This window comes from Muscardinus avellanarius, assembly GCF_963383645.1.
Source record: "Muscardinus avellanarius genome assembly, chromosome: 3".
NCBI classification, from domain to species: Eukaryota; Metazoa; Chordata; class Mammalia; order Rodentia; family Gliridae; genus Muscardinus; species Muscardinus avellanarius.
This window is the reverse complement of record NC_137788.1, coordinates 42003175-42019355: the sequence shown is the minus strand read 5'-3', so window position 1 is coordinate 42019355 and position 16181 is coordinate 42003175. Positions and strand designations below refer to the sequence as shown.

The following is a 16181-nucleotide window of genomic DNA, read 5'->3' as shown; positions in this document are numbered from 1 at the left end:
CATGTGACACCAGGCATGAATATGATTTTTAATTTAAAGAAAACTTCATATTTTCTAATAGAATCTATAATTTAGTTTGTGATGACATTGCTTTAGTCTTCCTTTAGTCATATTTTATGATCAATAAGTTTGAAATTGTTTCACATTCAATTATTTATTCTTTGTAGATGATACTATTCCTAAATATAAAGATATTCTCTCTATAGGTATTCCGTGCAAATTCTTCTACATATAGAACATTCTCTATTATAAGCTTTTAAAAACTGAAATATGTATTTCAGCCAAAGAATTTTCATAGTTTCTTTTTGCTCTCATCAGAAAAATTTCCTTTGATTCTTTAAATTAAATAAAATTTATCAAATAGTATACAACTTCTCACTTTAACAATGTTTATTAAATATAAACACTATAAAACTGAAGGCCTTCTCAATTTCATTTCATTTTAGTACAACATGTAAATATCCAATTAAAAATAGGAGCTTCATCAAATAATTTCTCTCATAGTCTGAGGCATCCCAAGGTATAATCATTGAATTTCAAAGTTAAATCTTTAACTCCAATTGTGCTTTAATTATTTAATGCATTCAATCCCTTACTTGCTTTGTAAAGACAAATGTCATCTTCTTGTTTGCAAGCTTTGTTTTCAATAATTACAATTTGATAAAACCTGGAGTACTTTGGTGCTTCATTTACTGAATATTTGATTAAGGATTTCCAATTTATTTTGAACAAAATGCAACCAAAATTCAGAGGTCTTATTAACAACAATAAAAAATGCAAAATCAACATTAACAAAGTAGCTTATTAAAGGCTCAACAGTTCTGAAATCTGACTGATACAGAGTGAAGAGAGAAAGCATGCCACCTTCCTGAAACTTAAAAATACCATGTGTGCATGTGTCTCTGTGTCTGTGCATGTGTTGTGTGCATGTGATATTAGTGTTGGCTTCCTACTAATGTTTCATAGTTCATTTTCTTTGTGTACATTTTGACAACTATAATTTATGTTTTGAGGATATAAAGTTAGAGGCTCATTCAGATGAGATAAAATTCTACTCCATAGATTTATATATTTAGCATGCACATTGCTTAGGCCAAAATTGATATGCATATTATCTTAACAAAAATGATTTAGTTTTTTGTCATACTGGGGATTGAACCCAAGGACTTTTTACCTCTGAGCTGTACTCCCAGCCTCAGCTTTTTGTTTTTTGTTTTGAAACAGGGTCTTGCCAGGTTGTTGAGAGAATCACTACTTGTTAAGGCTTTCTTCAAACCTGTGATTTTCCTATCTCAGCCTCCCAAGTACTGGGATTATAGACATGTACCACCAGGCTTGGCTAAAAAATAATTTTATCTTTGCCGGGCTTGGTGGCGCACGCTTGTAATCCCTGCACTTGGGAGGCTCAGATAAGAGGACTGCACAGGTTCAAAGCCAGCCTCAGCTACTTAGTGAGGCGCTCGGCAACTTAGTAAGACCCTGTTTCCAAATAAATGAAAAATAAGTCTGGGATCATAGCCTGGAGGTAGAAGGCCTCTGGGTTCCACCCCCCAGTACCACAAAATAAAATAAATAAATAAATAAATAAACATACATACATACATACATAAAATAATTTCTCTTTAGTGTTGTCTTTTTTATTTAATTAGTTGTACCATTACCTCTTAGAAAACATTTTACCTTCAATAAAATGAAGAGCTTTCATTTGACTATATGAAATAAATGAAAATATTGAATTCCATTGGAATTCACTTCAACTAGTTTCCATTTGAAACAACTGATAACACTGATATAAAACTGCTAGTTTTAGTTCTGCTAATTGATGAAGGATATTGATAGCTACCACTTTATACATAAGAAAACTTGGAACTGAAAATGATGAAAATTATTTTAGAAGAACAGTCATATACTTTAAAAAACAAGCCATACTATACATCAGTTCTGAAATTTAGCTTTTCATTTAGCGTTCATAACTATTCAAAAATAGTTTTAAGCATGGTGGCACACACTTGTAATCACAGCATTTGGGAGGCTGAGACTGGAGGATTGTGGTTTGTGGACAGCCTCAGCTATTTAGTGAGGCCCTCTGCAACTTAGTGAAAACATGTTTCAAAATAAAGAATTAAAAACAATAGGGCTGGGGATCTAGCTTGGAGATAGAATGCCCCTGGGTTACATCTCCAATAGCACAAAACAAAACAAATCAACCATTTTTCTTCTCTGCTTTTGCTTTTACATGTACAAATAATAGTATTTACATGTTCAAATAATAGTGTGTGTGTGTGTGTGTGTGTGTGTGTGTGTGTGTGTGTACACACATTAAATAACTATTCCCTATTTGAAAAGATGCTGATGTTTCTTCAGCAGATTTGTGACTTGGAAGTTTTTATGGTCTTGTTACCATAATACCCTTGTAGTAGATCATAAATACTGACAAACATTTTATACAAGCTATGTATTCATCATTACATTTTATGAGAAATGGAAAGTTAATAGTTAACTTTCCTAAAACATGAATTTTTTTATTTGGTGAGCTCATTGGTGGAGAAAGGTTAATAAATAATTTTTAAAGTATAATTAAACCAAGAGAATGCATAATTTCAGAATGATATCATACTGTAAATGTGTCATAAGCATTGGGCTATTATCTATACAAAACCTCTCAGTGTCTATTTCCCAAACATATTTCATATTCACCTAATATTTAATTTTCTGGTTTACTGTTGATACCACCAACTAGTGACGTAAAGGCTCAATACGTTTTGAAATTTGCAGCATGAACCACAGCACAAGTGACTGATGAAAACTACCAGCAGAGATAGCATCTGTCAATACTTGTACTACCACCACTTGGACCTGAAGAAGTTAACTCTCTTCCTGTCTCTGTGCACATTTATTTTTGTCAGAAAGTACAACTACTTGAAAGTGGAGTATTGGTACGTTGTGATGGGAAGGGGCAGGAAAATAAAATAGTTATTGCTGGTTCTCTTTCATAAACATGTGTTTAATTTGTCCTCTTCCTTTGTCACTTATTCCTGGTCCCTGACCCTGAAATACTCTACTCATTTTATGCCCTAAGCACACTAGTGGAAACTTGGAATTCATTGCTCTGCACCAAGGGATAGCATGATGGCCGCTATCCATCACATAGAGCATGATTACCAGTTACCACTAACTGAGCAGGTGTTATGTGTCAGGTCCCAATCTTTAATCTTCACCACAGATACATGAGCTAGATAGGTATCTTCATTTTATAGTTAGGGAAACCCAGGCTAGAGGGTACATGACTGGTAAACAATGGAAGTGGATTACAGCCCAAGCCCATATTGTTTCTGTTGTAAAATGACAGTATCTAAAAGGTATCAAGAGCTGGAACTGAATACAGTTATGTCTATTTATTAAAAAATTCAGTTCTAGCCAGGCATGGTGGCACACACTTCTAATCCCAGCATTTGGGAGGCTGAGACAGGAGGATCATAGTTCATGGACAGCCTCAGCTACTTAGTGAGGCCCTTTGCAACTCAGTGAGACTCTGTTTCAAAAATAAAGAATAAAAAATAGGGCTGGGGATGTAGTGTGAAGGTAGAATGACCCTAGGTTTTCATTCCCAGTTCTGCAAACAAACAAACAAACAAACAAACAAACAAACAACAGTTCTGTCTGACTTATCTATTCATTAATTCAAAATGTTTACTGTGTGTCTTCCATATGCTAGGATTCATGCAAGGTGACTTCAAGGTGACAGAGATTTCTATTTGCTGTCTTTACAACCTGAACTCTTATTATTTTCTACTTGTGATGCAAGAAAGCTTCAATGCAAACCTGAACCACTGCAGCTAAGACCTGCTACCCCATCACAAAGTAGCTAACATTATGCTACTACCTCATAAACCATCCCATTGCCAGCAAATAACAGTTGTGGAGACACCGTTCATTGCATCTAAGAGTTTCACAGTAATTTTAAGATAGATACAGGATGCTTTTTAATAACCATATTTTACACAGAGCGCAGAGAGGTTAAGAGCACAACAGGAACTTGGGTTAGAATCCAACTCCTGGCTCCTTGTCCAGCATCCTCTTCCTGCTGCTGTTCAGGAATCTGGGTTGGAGGTAGAGTATGTGATTCAGAGCCTCTCCTTGCTTGAGGTGCCTGTCTCTGGAGTGTCTGGCTGAATTGGTATTTTTCCAGCAGCCACCAGTAGGTAGGAATATTGTTGCTGTCCATGACCAGGGGGAATAATCAGTGTCAGCTATTCCTGGGCTCTAAACCAGCCAAAGTAATTGGCTTTAATTTTAATTTTTTAATGGCTTAGAATTAATAGAAGCAGCTGCTGCCGCAGTGTGTGGGTGTCCTTCTCCAGAAGGTACAAGAAAAAAATCCTACATATAAAATAAACTGAAAAATAAATAATACAGTGTATAGGACAAAAAGGTTAACTCAAGAAGGGAGCAGCATCTTTTTGTTATCAAAAACTCAGGCTGGCAAAATGTAGCACTGTCTCTCTCCTCCCACCCTAGTGCCCATCAGCCCTTGATAAGATGGTAATCTGATTAGACTTGGGTGTAAAATGTGTTGCCTGTATCTGAGTACACCCTCACTCTTGACTCACCAAGAGATTAACTGTGACAAAGTGTGGAGAGAGATAAGAATAGATGTGCTGGTGACAAGAGCACTATTGTAATTATTTAGGGGAAATCAGGACTGGAATTAGGAGCACTTGCTATTTACCTAGGGAGGCTAGATCTATAACATGGCATCCATGCCAGCAGCTGAGCTGTGACCTAGACCAGAGAGAAAAAAGAGGGGGCCAGCTGGCACAAGCCAAGTGATGGTCTCCATCATTCCAGCCAAATGTGTAGTAAAGGCCCAGTGTTGGCATGGATGACAAAGGAGAGACTCGGCAACCATCACGAAGGGGAGAGGAATAAAATCCTACCTCAGTTTCAAATATGCCTGGGGAAGTGGATGCCAGTTTGCTTCCTGTCCCTGAGTAAATGAGGTAGGGGAACCAGCCGGAGGTGTTTAATATGTTACTTCCTTTGGGAGTGTCTGAGTGGCTTTGTGATGCCCTGGCCTTGAACATCTCATTTAGGAATTAAAACCATAAAGGACCTATTCTTTGCTATTCCCCTTTCTGCTAATTTAGAGAATCTTTTTGTCTGCTGTCAAAGAAGGCCCTGAAGTTAGAGCCTAGTCACATGCATGTTTTCTTTGTGGTTAGAAATGAAATTAGGTCTCCTTTACTTCAGGCATCCTGAGGAGAGCTGGAGGATATTATTGTTTTAGAGGACCTCAAAAAGAGGATTCTATTAGGTCCTGGGCTTGTCTTCTTTGATTTTTAGTAACCTCCAAATTAGTGTTTCTTTGAGAATTTAGCTGCTGAGTTTAGAAAAGACAGAAATATGGTAAATGAGAGGATAATAATTTATTTCTTAAACCCTGAATTAACTCGTTTATTCAATAAGTATGTGTTGAGTTCTTCTCCAGGGTCAAGCACTATGGAAAGTGCTGTGACACAGTCTCTATGTTAAAGAAGCCTATATTTTCCTTGAAGAAATATCCAAATATCTATTGACTTTTGTTGCTCACTGTTTAGTTACAAAACAGCTGATAAAAACTCTTATATCATTTGTCAAAGTAGAGTAAAATTGGTGAAAAATGGATAGACAGGGAAGGCTTTACAGAAGAGGTATGTGAAAGGAGATGTTAATTTACATATCCTTTAATTCATTGACTAACTAGTTCAGTTTTAAAATATTTAAACTGTACTACCATTAAACAATAGTATCCTAGACTTATAACAGATTCTTGTGAGTCCTGACCCTTAAGAGAGAGAGAGAGGACACGGACCTGCCACCAAGGTGTTGATCATGTAGCTGGAGAGAAAGGATAGGCTGCAGAGAAATCTTGGCCAACAAGGAATTTAGAGGGATGGAGGAATGTTGAAGGAAAGGGAAATCTTTCTAGACTGGCAGGGACAGGTTTTTAGAGAGAAAATGCTATACTAAAATCCCAGAGTAGACCTGTACTAAAATTGACCTGTACTAAAATCTAAAATCTAAGCATAGAAATTTGAATGTAGTGCTCTTGCTGGAAGGTACGTCTTCAGACTGTGAAGAAGTGACCTGTACTAAAATCCAAGAGTGTAATAACTCAGAGCACAGACTCTGGAAGCATATTCCCTGAATCCTCATCCTCTTTCACTTACCAGCTGTGTGTCCTTAGAAAAACAATCTAACATTTCTCAGGCTCAGTTCTCTCAAAAATAGTAAGGACTTGTTTGACTGTGGCAAGGATTAAAGAAGGGACTGTCTGTGAAGGGCGTGATGTAGAATGTGGGGCATAATGATTCAGTAAATCCCTCGTGTCCTGTTGTGCTTATTTTCATCACGGTACCTGATGATAGGCAAACAAGAAAGAGCTTGGAAGGGACTGGGGCCTTTTGTAAGAATTAAAACAAATTTTAAGAATATTTTAAGAATGTTGAAAAAGATAGAAAAATAAAAGAATAAATGAAAGATAAAAATATTTAAACCTGTGTTAATGATATACCATATCTGTAAGTAGGAGATGACCTTGTTGGCAAGGTGGCAGGAAAAGCAGTCCAGGTGAAGGAAAGACAGGCTCAAAGACAGAGGTTTGGCACACAGGTGTGCTAGGCAGTTGTGAGTACTCTGACATGAATAAAGCATAGGGCTCTAACAGGAAGAGATGGGTGCTAATGCCTGAGTCACAGAGAGATCAGAAGGAGCCTTGTAGGTCAAACTGAAATGTGGAGTCTTTTGAAGGGCTTTAAGCAAAAGGGTACTGGTAAGAGCATTGTGAGAGCAGATTTTTTTCTAAAGTAGACTGTAGGGTTATGAATTGAGTGGCAAGGGAAAAGGGAGGTGACAAGATGTCATGGGGATTATGATTATGGGCTGTGGAGTCACAGCCTGGGTATAACATGGGCTCTGCTGCTCACTAACCTGGGGACCTGAATTTTCTCTGAATTTTGATTTTCTTGTCTGCATAAAGGGCATGTTAACAGCCCCCAGTTTGTGAGGTTATTGTGAAGATTAAATGACAATGAATATAAAACACTTAATACAATGTCTGAGACATAATAAGAGAATAATAAAAAAGAGAAAAGCAGAAGCACATTCCAAATGAGACCCTCCTCCTCTCTAATCCCAACATTCTCTTTTCTTTCTTCTTTGCATTACTTGGGTGTTCTGATGAATTTGGCCTGCTGAGCCCTTCTCAAATAGATTTCTGCTTATATCCTTGCCAGAGTCTGGAGAATCTAATCCCGGAACAGCATCTCAGCTTCCCTGAATGATTATCCCAGGGCCCATTACCTCCACCCTCTCTGCTAATCAGATTAGGCTTTCTGACCCAACCAGCAAAGGAGCTGGGACAGCTGCAGGCAGTAGATGAATTCTCCAGATAGCACATAATCAAATTCCGTGGAGGCGGAAGGCCTTCAGTGTCCAGTTGCTGAACTTGGCTAGAAGAGGAGAAAACTAGGGTGATTGAATTTAAAGCATAGGCGCTGATTAGATGTACTGGTAAATAAAGAGTCGAATACAGTGTCATAGCCTGAGAGACCTTAGGATTGTAGGAATAACATGCATAGGAAGACATGCTCACTTGGGGCTCCAGGATTCTTGGACTCAGAACCCTGGGTCAGGGCTGAAGTGACTGTCACAGATGACTGGATGAAAACCTCAAAGACACTTCATTGGAATTTTTCATAAATACAAGTTGAACCCCTTGACACTAGCTTATTCTGTCAGCCTCACATCACATTCATATATCTTCAATCATAGTGCAAATGTAGAGCCTCTTATATCCTCTATGTCTCCTTACTCCCACACAGGTAATCCTGGCTTTCCACTACCTCTTTCCCCTTCCAAACCTTTTTTTTTTGGGGGGGGTTGGGTGGTACTGGGGTTCCTGGAAGCCCTTCTACCTCCGGGCTGCACTCCCAGACCTATTTTATATTTTTGTTTGGAAACAGGGTCTCTTAAGCCAGTGTGGTTGGCTTCGAACCTGCTCGATCCTCCTGTCTCTGCCTCCCAAGCATGGGGATTAAAAGCGTGCGCCACCACACCCGGCCCCTCCAAACCTTTTTATTTTTCACTTTTTCCTCTGTAATTTGGATTCATGGTTAATAATCTAAGTTTTGTGTGTGTGTGTGTGTGTGTGTGTGTGTGTGTGTGTGTGTGTGGTGTGGAGTGTTACTGTGGATTGATTGCAGGGGCATTATACCTCTGAGCTACACCTCTAGCACTATTTTATTATTTTTTTATTTTCAAACAGAGCCTTCCTAAATAACCATATGTTAGCATCAAAACTTCAATTCTCCTGCTTGGCCTCCCCAGTACTGGGACCAGGCCAGAGTTTCTCCACCTCGTCTCTAGCTCCTGAATTTCAATATAGGAAGGTTTAGGGTAGCAATCTGGTGAGAAGGGGGAATTCCAAGGCTAATTGTCTTAAAGCTATGGTAACTTTATAAGACAATTGCTACTGAGATATTTATTCTCAATGGCTTTGAGAATAGGGGGTAAAGGACTCTATTAATGGTGCTAAGCACACTCCTAGACAGCCTTTGATACCAACATTGACACTTATATGAAAAGCCCTATTCCATTTTTGCTTATACTGTGTCTCTACCATCCTGTCTTCCCCAGAACTTTCAGGTTCTTGCTCATCTTAGACCCCATGATCCATCATTTCAGCCACTTCTTAATATCATCAAACATTAGAACAGTTAATTAAATCTAATATATAGAGTATATAGACAAGAATAGTGCTATGTAATCTCTATTCTTCTTATCCTGGCCATATAAGCTGCCTCAGAAAGACACCAAAATAAAAATAAGATTCTGCAAAAATCACTGGTATGTCATAGTATTCTTGTTTAAATTGCTTGACACTTTTCTCAGGCTTTTCTACCTGGAGCCAGCATCGTTCTTGCTGTCCTTCCATCACCTCCTATACTGTCTTCCCTCACGCTTTCCTTCTGATGCTTCTGCATGCCTGGCTCCTCAGCTGAATGCCACGCCACTGCAGATGAATCTTATACCTTCACCAACACTGCCGACATTCGCCAGAAGCATAATTCTCATCAAGAATTTCCAAACCAATCTAGAGTCATAAGATTTATGGACACTTATAAGAAATAAAAGTAACTACAAAATATGTGAGCTGAACTTGACTGAAATCATCAATGTAGGATCATGGAAAAGACATAGTCTGAGATGGCTTTTGTAAGACTAACAGGAGTTGAAGGAACAGAAATCAAAAGACATACTTTGCAGGGAAAAACTGAAGTTTGGATATGATGCACTGTGAGAGGGTGCAGTAGCTCCGTACAGTGGGTAGGTACAAGGAAGACATAGAAAATATGACTGCAATGTTTTTCCTTTCCACGTGTATGCATCTTGATGTTCCTAACAGGAGAATGAACATGATGGCTTAGCAACATTTCCCACACAGAATATTTTAAAGCAGTGTTTCCAAAAGTGCTTCTGTGGAACATCAGTCTCATGAAATTCTCTATAGAAAATCAATGTCAAAAATTTAGAGAAATGTCAAATATTTTTTCCTCTTTTGAATATTTATAATGCATATTAGTTTATTTTAAAAGCTATACTTAAATAAAATGAAAACAAATACCAAGGTTTGCTGGGAAAACTAGGTAGGCCCCAATCTTTTAAGTCTCTATAATATTATATTCTTTATTTCCCCTCAATAAACTTCTAGAGTCTGTAACTATATCAACCAATTATTTAGAATATTTATTCCATGAAGACTGAGACCTTGCCTATCTTCTTCACCTTTGAACATTAAAGCTATAGCATAACACCTGGCCAAATAATAAGCACTTAAAATAAGGATAAACAAATGCATAAAACTTGATTTATCTATTCAACTTTGCATCTTCCTAATAGCTGAGAAAGGTAGAGCCCGGTTTTGAACAAAGTGCTAGCAGATTCAGATATATTTTGACCCTTTCTTGTTCTCCCAGTCTGACCACCCAGGGTTCTTGCTATAGAGTTTTTCTTCTAGGGCTGTTTGTTACCTTTTGAAGCTTCAACTACTATCTGATATCCCCAAATTCCTTTGTATCTTTCAGGCAAAGGCTTCCACCTAAAAATGTTTATTACTATCGCTGCCCGGACCACAGGAAGAATTATGTGATGTCCTTTGCCTTCTGTTTTGACCGAGAGGAGGATATTTACCAGTTTGCTTACTGCTACCCATATACATACACCCGCTTCCAGCATTACCTTGACAGCCTGCAAAAGAGAAACATGGATTACTTCTTTCGGGAACAGCTGGGCCAGAGCGTGGTAAGGCCAGTGCCAGGTTTGGAATGTCCCTTTTAGAAACAGGCAACCTTAAGGTCAGAGTTTAGCAATGGGTTTTATAGAATGTAAATAATGAACACTCGTGCTTTGTAGATTATATATTCTGGAAGTTTAATAATTTAATTATTTAAATAATACTACAACAAATTAATAATTACATATCTATTAATAATTATTTAATGATATTTTAAAATATTGTTTTCATAGCGTGATTCCTTGCTAATATGAACACCAGGAAATAATATTAAGCTATGAGACAGATGGTTCTGCTTCCCTCTTTCACTTAAAAAGGATTCTTATGATTATTTTGGGCTCACCAAAATAATACAGGATAAAATCATCTTGAAATCTTTAACATAATCACACCTGTGAAGTATCTTTTTATGTAAAGTAACATATACACAGGTTCTGAGAATTAGGACTTGGATACTTTGTGGAAGGAGGGTAAATTACTTTTTATATTTTTTTCCTCTCTACTGACCAACCCAAAATCTAAAGTCATTCTTTTTATTGAATTCATAGGTTTTGTTCTTTGTTGTCAACAATACTTTAGTTGCTAATAAAGAATAAGTGGGTGATAGTTGGATTTTATGTTTCACTATCTAAAAGTGGGTAATGTACCCCTAATATATATATATATATATATACATAATATAAAATATATATATTATAAATATATTTTTTGTGGGTCTGAGGATGGAACCCAAAGCCCAAAGATATTTGACCTCTGAGCTACATCCCCTGCCCTATTTTTTATTCTTTATTTTGAACAGAGTCTCACCAAGTTGCAGATAGCCTCACTAAGTAGCTGAGGCTGTCCGCAAACCATGATCCTCCAGTCTCAGCCTCCCAAATGCTGGATTACAAGCGTGCGCCACCATGCCTGGCTTAAAATATATTTTTGAACTGTCTGTAGAGGTTCCAAGTAAAGATAGTGGTGGAATAGGCAGAAAATACTATACTATGGCTTCTGATATGTTTTGGTGTAATAAATAGACTTTGCCTACTGTAGGTTCTATGTAGAAGTGAGTCTCATTTCTAAGCAAATTCAGGCTACCTTTAAAAAGAGACAAATAAAGAGGGCATGTATATGTCTCAGGGACCTGACATTTGGTCATGGTGATATTCTTATAGTCTGTGTTTCTATGCACTAAGATATTGCTAGGTATCTTCACCCTCTCCAACCCTTTTTTTTATAGTACTTCTGGTGGGTGCCATTCTGTATGTGGTGCCTATAGATTTTGAACTAAAATTTGAGACACATGGTATATCAGCTAGCATGCTAGTAGGAAACAGATGGTAATCTCAAAATAGGATAATTTGAAGGTTTAATAAATGAGCTATTTGCAAGGTGTGGGCAGTATATAAGGAAACCACAAGTGAAATTTCTTAGGTCTAATAACAGATCAGGCTAATATCAAGGAAGAGAATGGCTACCAGAACCCCAAACCAGAGAGTCATTTAGTTGGGTCACTTTGAGAAGAGCAGTGATATTTAGTTAAAATAAACAACAACAACAACAACAACAACAACAACAACCCTGAAATAGCCCCTTAGGGAGAAAACTAAGAATAATAAATGCAGTCATACCTTGCTTAACCTCAGGGACATGTTTTGAGAAATGCATCGTCAAGTGATTTCTTTCATTGTGTGGACATCATAGAACACACACACATACACAAACTAAGATGACTATGATATCACTAAACAATACAGTGTTTTGGGAACATTAGTGTATATGACCCAAAGCTTACATGCCACTTGATTGTTCATAGTCCTTGTTCTCTTACCTTCTTTTGATCTCTGCTAAGGATCCTTATTGGCTAATTCAATCAGAAGCCAGAAGTCAAGAGAGCCCAATTGTGTATACCAATCAGATCTACCTTCTAGGGCAAAGGAAAGTGTGAAGGGCACAGAGGGAAAATAGAACACAGAAGATGCATTTAGCCTGATCAGTAATATATTACTAGAGACAGTGAGACTGAGATGAGATTATCAGAGGAATTCTGAGATGCATGTTTTCCAGCTGTATGATTTGATATATGATTTAAGAGAATGAGAATTTCATTCAACATTCATGACTTTTAAGAAAAACATCTGTATATTTCACTCCTGTGTTTACCCACAGCCCCTCCTAGATTTATGTCAGGCAGAATCAAGGCACACATTGAATGTCTATTGAGTGAATGATTGAATTAATGGAGGAATGAAGTAAGACATGTCCAAAGGCATTGTGAAGAGCTAGGAGAAGCAAAAGGCTGATAAGAGGAATAACAGAATAAGTTAAGCTTCTAGTAACAGATATCCAAAATAAAAGATATCTAATATAACAAACTTGAATGACATAGGAATTTATTTCTTTTCAATGTAAAAGTCTGGATATAGGCAATACACAGTTGATATTGCAGCTCTCCTCCTTGAAAGCCTAAGGAAGTCAGGTTCTATCAGTTTTCTGCTTTCCCATCTCTGGGATGAGCCCTCATTCCCATTGGTCCAATAGGAATTTTACCATCATATCCATGTTTTATGTATCAGGATGAGGGAAGTGGGGGAGAGAGGTTATGTGGCACTGTCATTTAATAAAACTCATATGCACAGCTGGGAATGGTGGTGCACGCCTGTAGTCTCAGTACCTGGGAGGTGAACGAGACAGGAGGATCTCAGGCTCAACCAGTGCACAGTAACAGGACGGATAAGAAATCCTTATTCGGAGTGGCCATGTATTATCTAAAATTTGGTGGTCCTATAACTATGAAGAAGAATTGATACTGAGCTACAGCTGGAACTCTGCCTCAGAAAGCTTGAATCAGCTCCTAGCTCTAACATGAAACTACTTGTATGACTTTAAATGTTATTTCCCTTTTCCAGAGACAATTATTTTGTCATCTGTGAGAAAACTGGACTTGAATGGAGCTTATCAAATTGTTTCTTAAGGAGGTCCTCAGAAAAATAATAATTTGAGATATCTGTTGTACTTCAGACCTCTGTGAGAGTAGCTATAAGGGTATATAACAAGGTTATATGAATCGCAGTGTATTTCCAGAAATGTATCCTATATCAGAGAAAATAAGACATGATAAATCAGCTATAATATTTAGAAAATTACATAGTTAAGTATCTCATGCATTCTGTAAAGAATTAATGTTCAGCTGGTTGTGGTGGAACATGCCTATAATCCTAGCGCTTGGGAGGCTGAGATAGGAGGATTGCAGTTTCAACGCCAGGTGCAGCAACTTAATAGGCCATCAGCAACTTAGTAAGACCTTGTCTAAAAAAAAAATAGGGCTGGGGATGTAGCTCAGAGTTAGAATGCCCCTCCCTGAATTCAATCCCCGGTTTGTCCGTCTGTCACACACACACACACACACACACACACACACACACACACACACACAATTAACATTCTGAATAAACATTTAGAGAAGCTGAGCTTTAAGCTGAATCTTGAAGTAAAAGTAGGATGATTGAATACAGAGTTGGAGATAAGGCAGCCTAGAAAGCAAGAGAGACCGGAATCACTGGATGGTAGTAGCCAGTTAAAAGTCTGCTTTGATCAGAACAGGGAATTCATACTGAGGAGTGCCAGAAGGCTTGGAGAAGCTTGAGAGGCTGAATACTGGAGCCCAATTCTTGGAAATCCTTGACTGTCATATTGGCTCCATCCTTTATTCAGATTCAGTAACCACAAGGCACCAGGTTTGTTACTGTAGTTTAATAGAGTAGGGAGAATTGTCCCAGGGAATAAATAATCTAAGACTAAAAAGATAAGTCACTTTGCTAAATCTACTTGAGTAGCCTGTATCAGGAACAAGGTTGAAACTCCTGGCTTCTAACACACCACGTGGGCACACTGAGACCCAAGTAGATTTTAGAGAAAGAAATTCATCTTATCCAAAGCAGTATCTTAAGGATAAGGAAACAAATAATGAATGTGTAGGGTGTGCCTGTGCCGGCTGAATTAGACTGGGAAATCTCTGTGAGTTGGTTTGGTCTTCTTGTTCTGGGCCTGAAAGCAGATAGCAGAGACGTTAAGGCATTCTAGCATATTTTTGCAGACAGGACAATTCTCGGTTACCAGGGTATTCAATATGGTTTGTGTCTGAAGGCACCACTATAATTAGTTAATCCTTCTTCCAATTTGGAGGGAGGATAATTACAAGTGGGAAGGCTAAACATGCCAACATGTAGATCTGAGGGAGAGTAGGCAGGAAGCAAGATCTTGGATTTTTAGTTCTAGAACTATTAATCACTGTGGTGGTCATAGCTGCCTCTAGTACTAATTATATCATCCCAAATGGCATTTTATTTTGTTACTCATCAGAAGCCCCTTCTAACCTCACTGAACAAATTTCTTTTGAACATTCACTGAAACCATGATCTGACATTTAGATAAAGACATCATGGGAAATATCTTTTTCTGTTATTGTTATAATAGCTTTATTGATATATAATTACAAACCATAAATTTCACCTACTATAAGAGTATAATTTTATGATTTTTAACAATTTTATAGAGTCATGCAGATATCATCACAATCTAGTTTTAAAACATTTCCATCATCCTGCAAAGTTCCCTTGATGGTCCCTACTTCTACTCTCAGTCCTAAGTAACTACTGATCTTTCTGACACTATAAATTTGCTGTTTCTGAACATTCTATATAAATGGAATTGTATAATATGTAATCATCTTATACATCTTGAACTTTGCATTATGTTTCTGAGGTTCATCAATGTTGTAGTACCTATCAATAGTTTATTCATTTTAATGCTCAATAATAGTCCATTGAAAGTATATACCAAATTTTATCAATTCCTCTGTTTATGGACTTTTGGATTGGTTTCACTCTGGGGCTATTATCAATAATCTTGCTATGAACATTAGTGCATCTATCTCTAAGTAGACAATTATATTTTTCATAGATTTCTAGAAGTAGTCATTGGATCAAATAGTAAATTTATGTTTTACTTTTTTCAAAAAAGATCAAAATGTATAGTTGTGTCATTTTATATTCTTATCAGCATAAAATTTTATGTGTGTATGTACTTTAGAATTTGATTGGTACAATGTAATGATACATTATAGTGAGAACCAAAGTGACATATTCATATATGCACACAACATCTCTTGGTTTGTTTTTCTAGCCATTTTAGTAATGGCTGTTGCAGTTTTAATTTGTATTATCCTAATGACTATATGATATTGATCATTTTCTTTTGCCATTCATAAATCATCATAAATATAAATTACCATTTGTACAAATAATCTTATTTGCCCTTCAAAAATCTCCTTTGGTAAAGTGTCAATCTTTTGAAAAGATTGGCAAATCTTTTTCTAATCTTTTACCCAATATTTAAATACTGGGTTATTTGTGTTCTCATAATCAAACTTCAAGAGATCTTTATGTATTCTAAATGTGAGAGTTCTTTGTCAGATATATGCTTTGCAAATATGCCCCCAGTATATTCCTGTCTCTAAATTTATTCTTTTAACCATGCCTTTTAAAGAATAGAAAATTTGAATTTTGAAGTCCAATATATCAATATTTTCTTATGGCTTCTGCTTTCAGTGTTATATCTACTCAGTCAAACTGAAGGTTACAAAGGTTTCCTCCACTGATTTTCTCCTCAAATTTTTATAGTTATAGCTTATATTTAAGTCTGTTACCTATTTTGAATTAATTTTGTGCATGGCATGACATGAGTCCCAGTAACAGTTGTTGAAAAGACTAATCTTTGCACATGAATTATCCTGGAATTTTCTCTGAGATCTCTGTTCAGTTGTATTTTAAAAGTATACATTTTTATCAGAGCAGTTTTAGGT

General features: G+C 37.0%; 1 protein-coding gene across 1 annotated transcript in view; it reads left to right on the top strand.

Moving 5' to 3' along the window:
- Positions 1–16181, top strand: part of AGBL4 (AGBL carboxypeptidase 4) — a gene marked incomplete at both ends in the record, with an annotated part of 1136473 nt that overhangs the window by 643108 nt on the left and 477184 nt on the right. Inside the window, 1 exon segment of the mRNA XM_080691412.1 lies at positions 10125–10341. Coding sequence (XP_080547538.1) covers positions 10125–10341 — 217 coding nt within the window.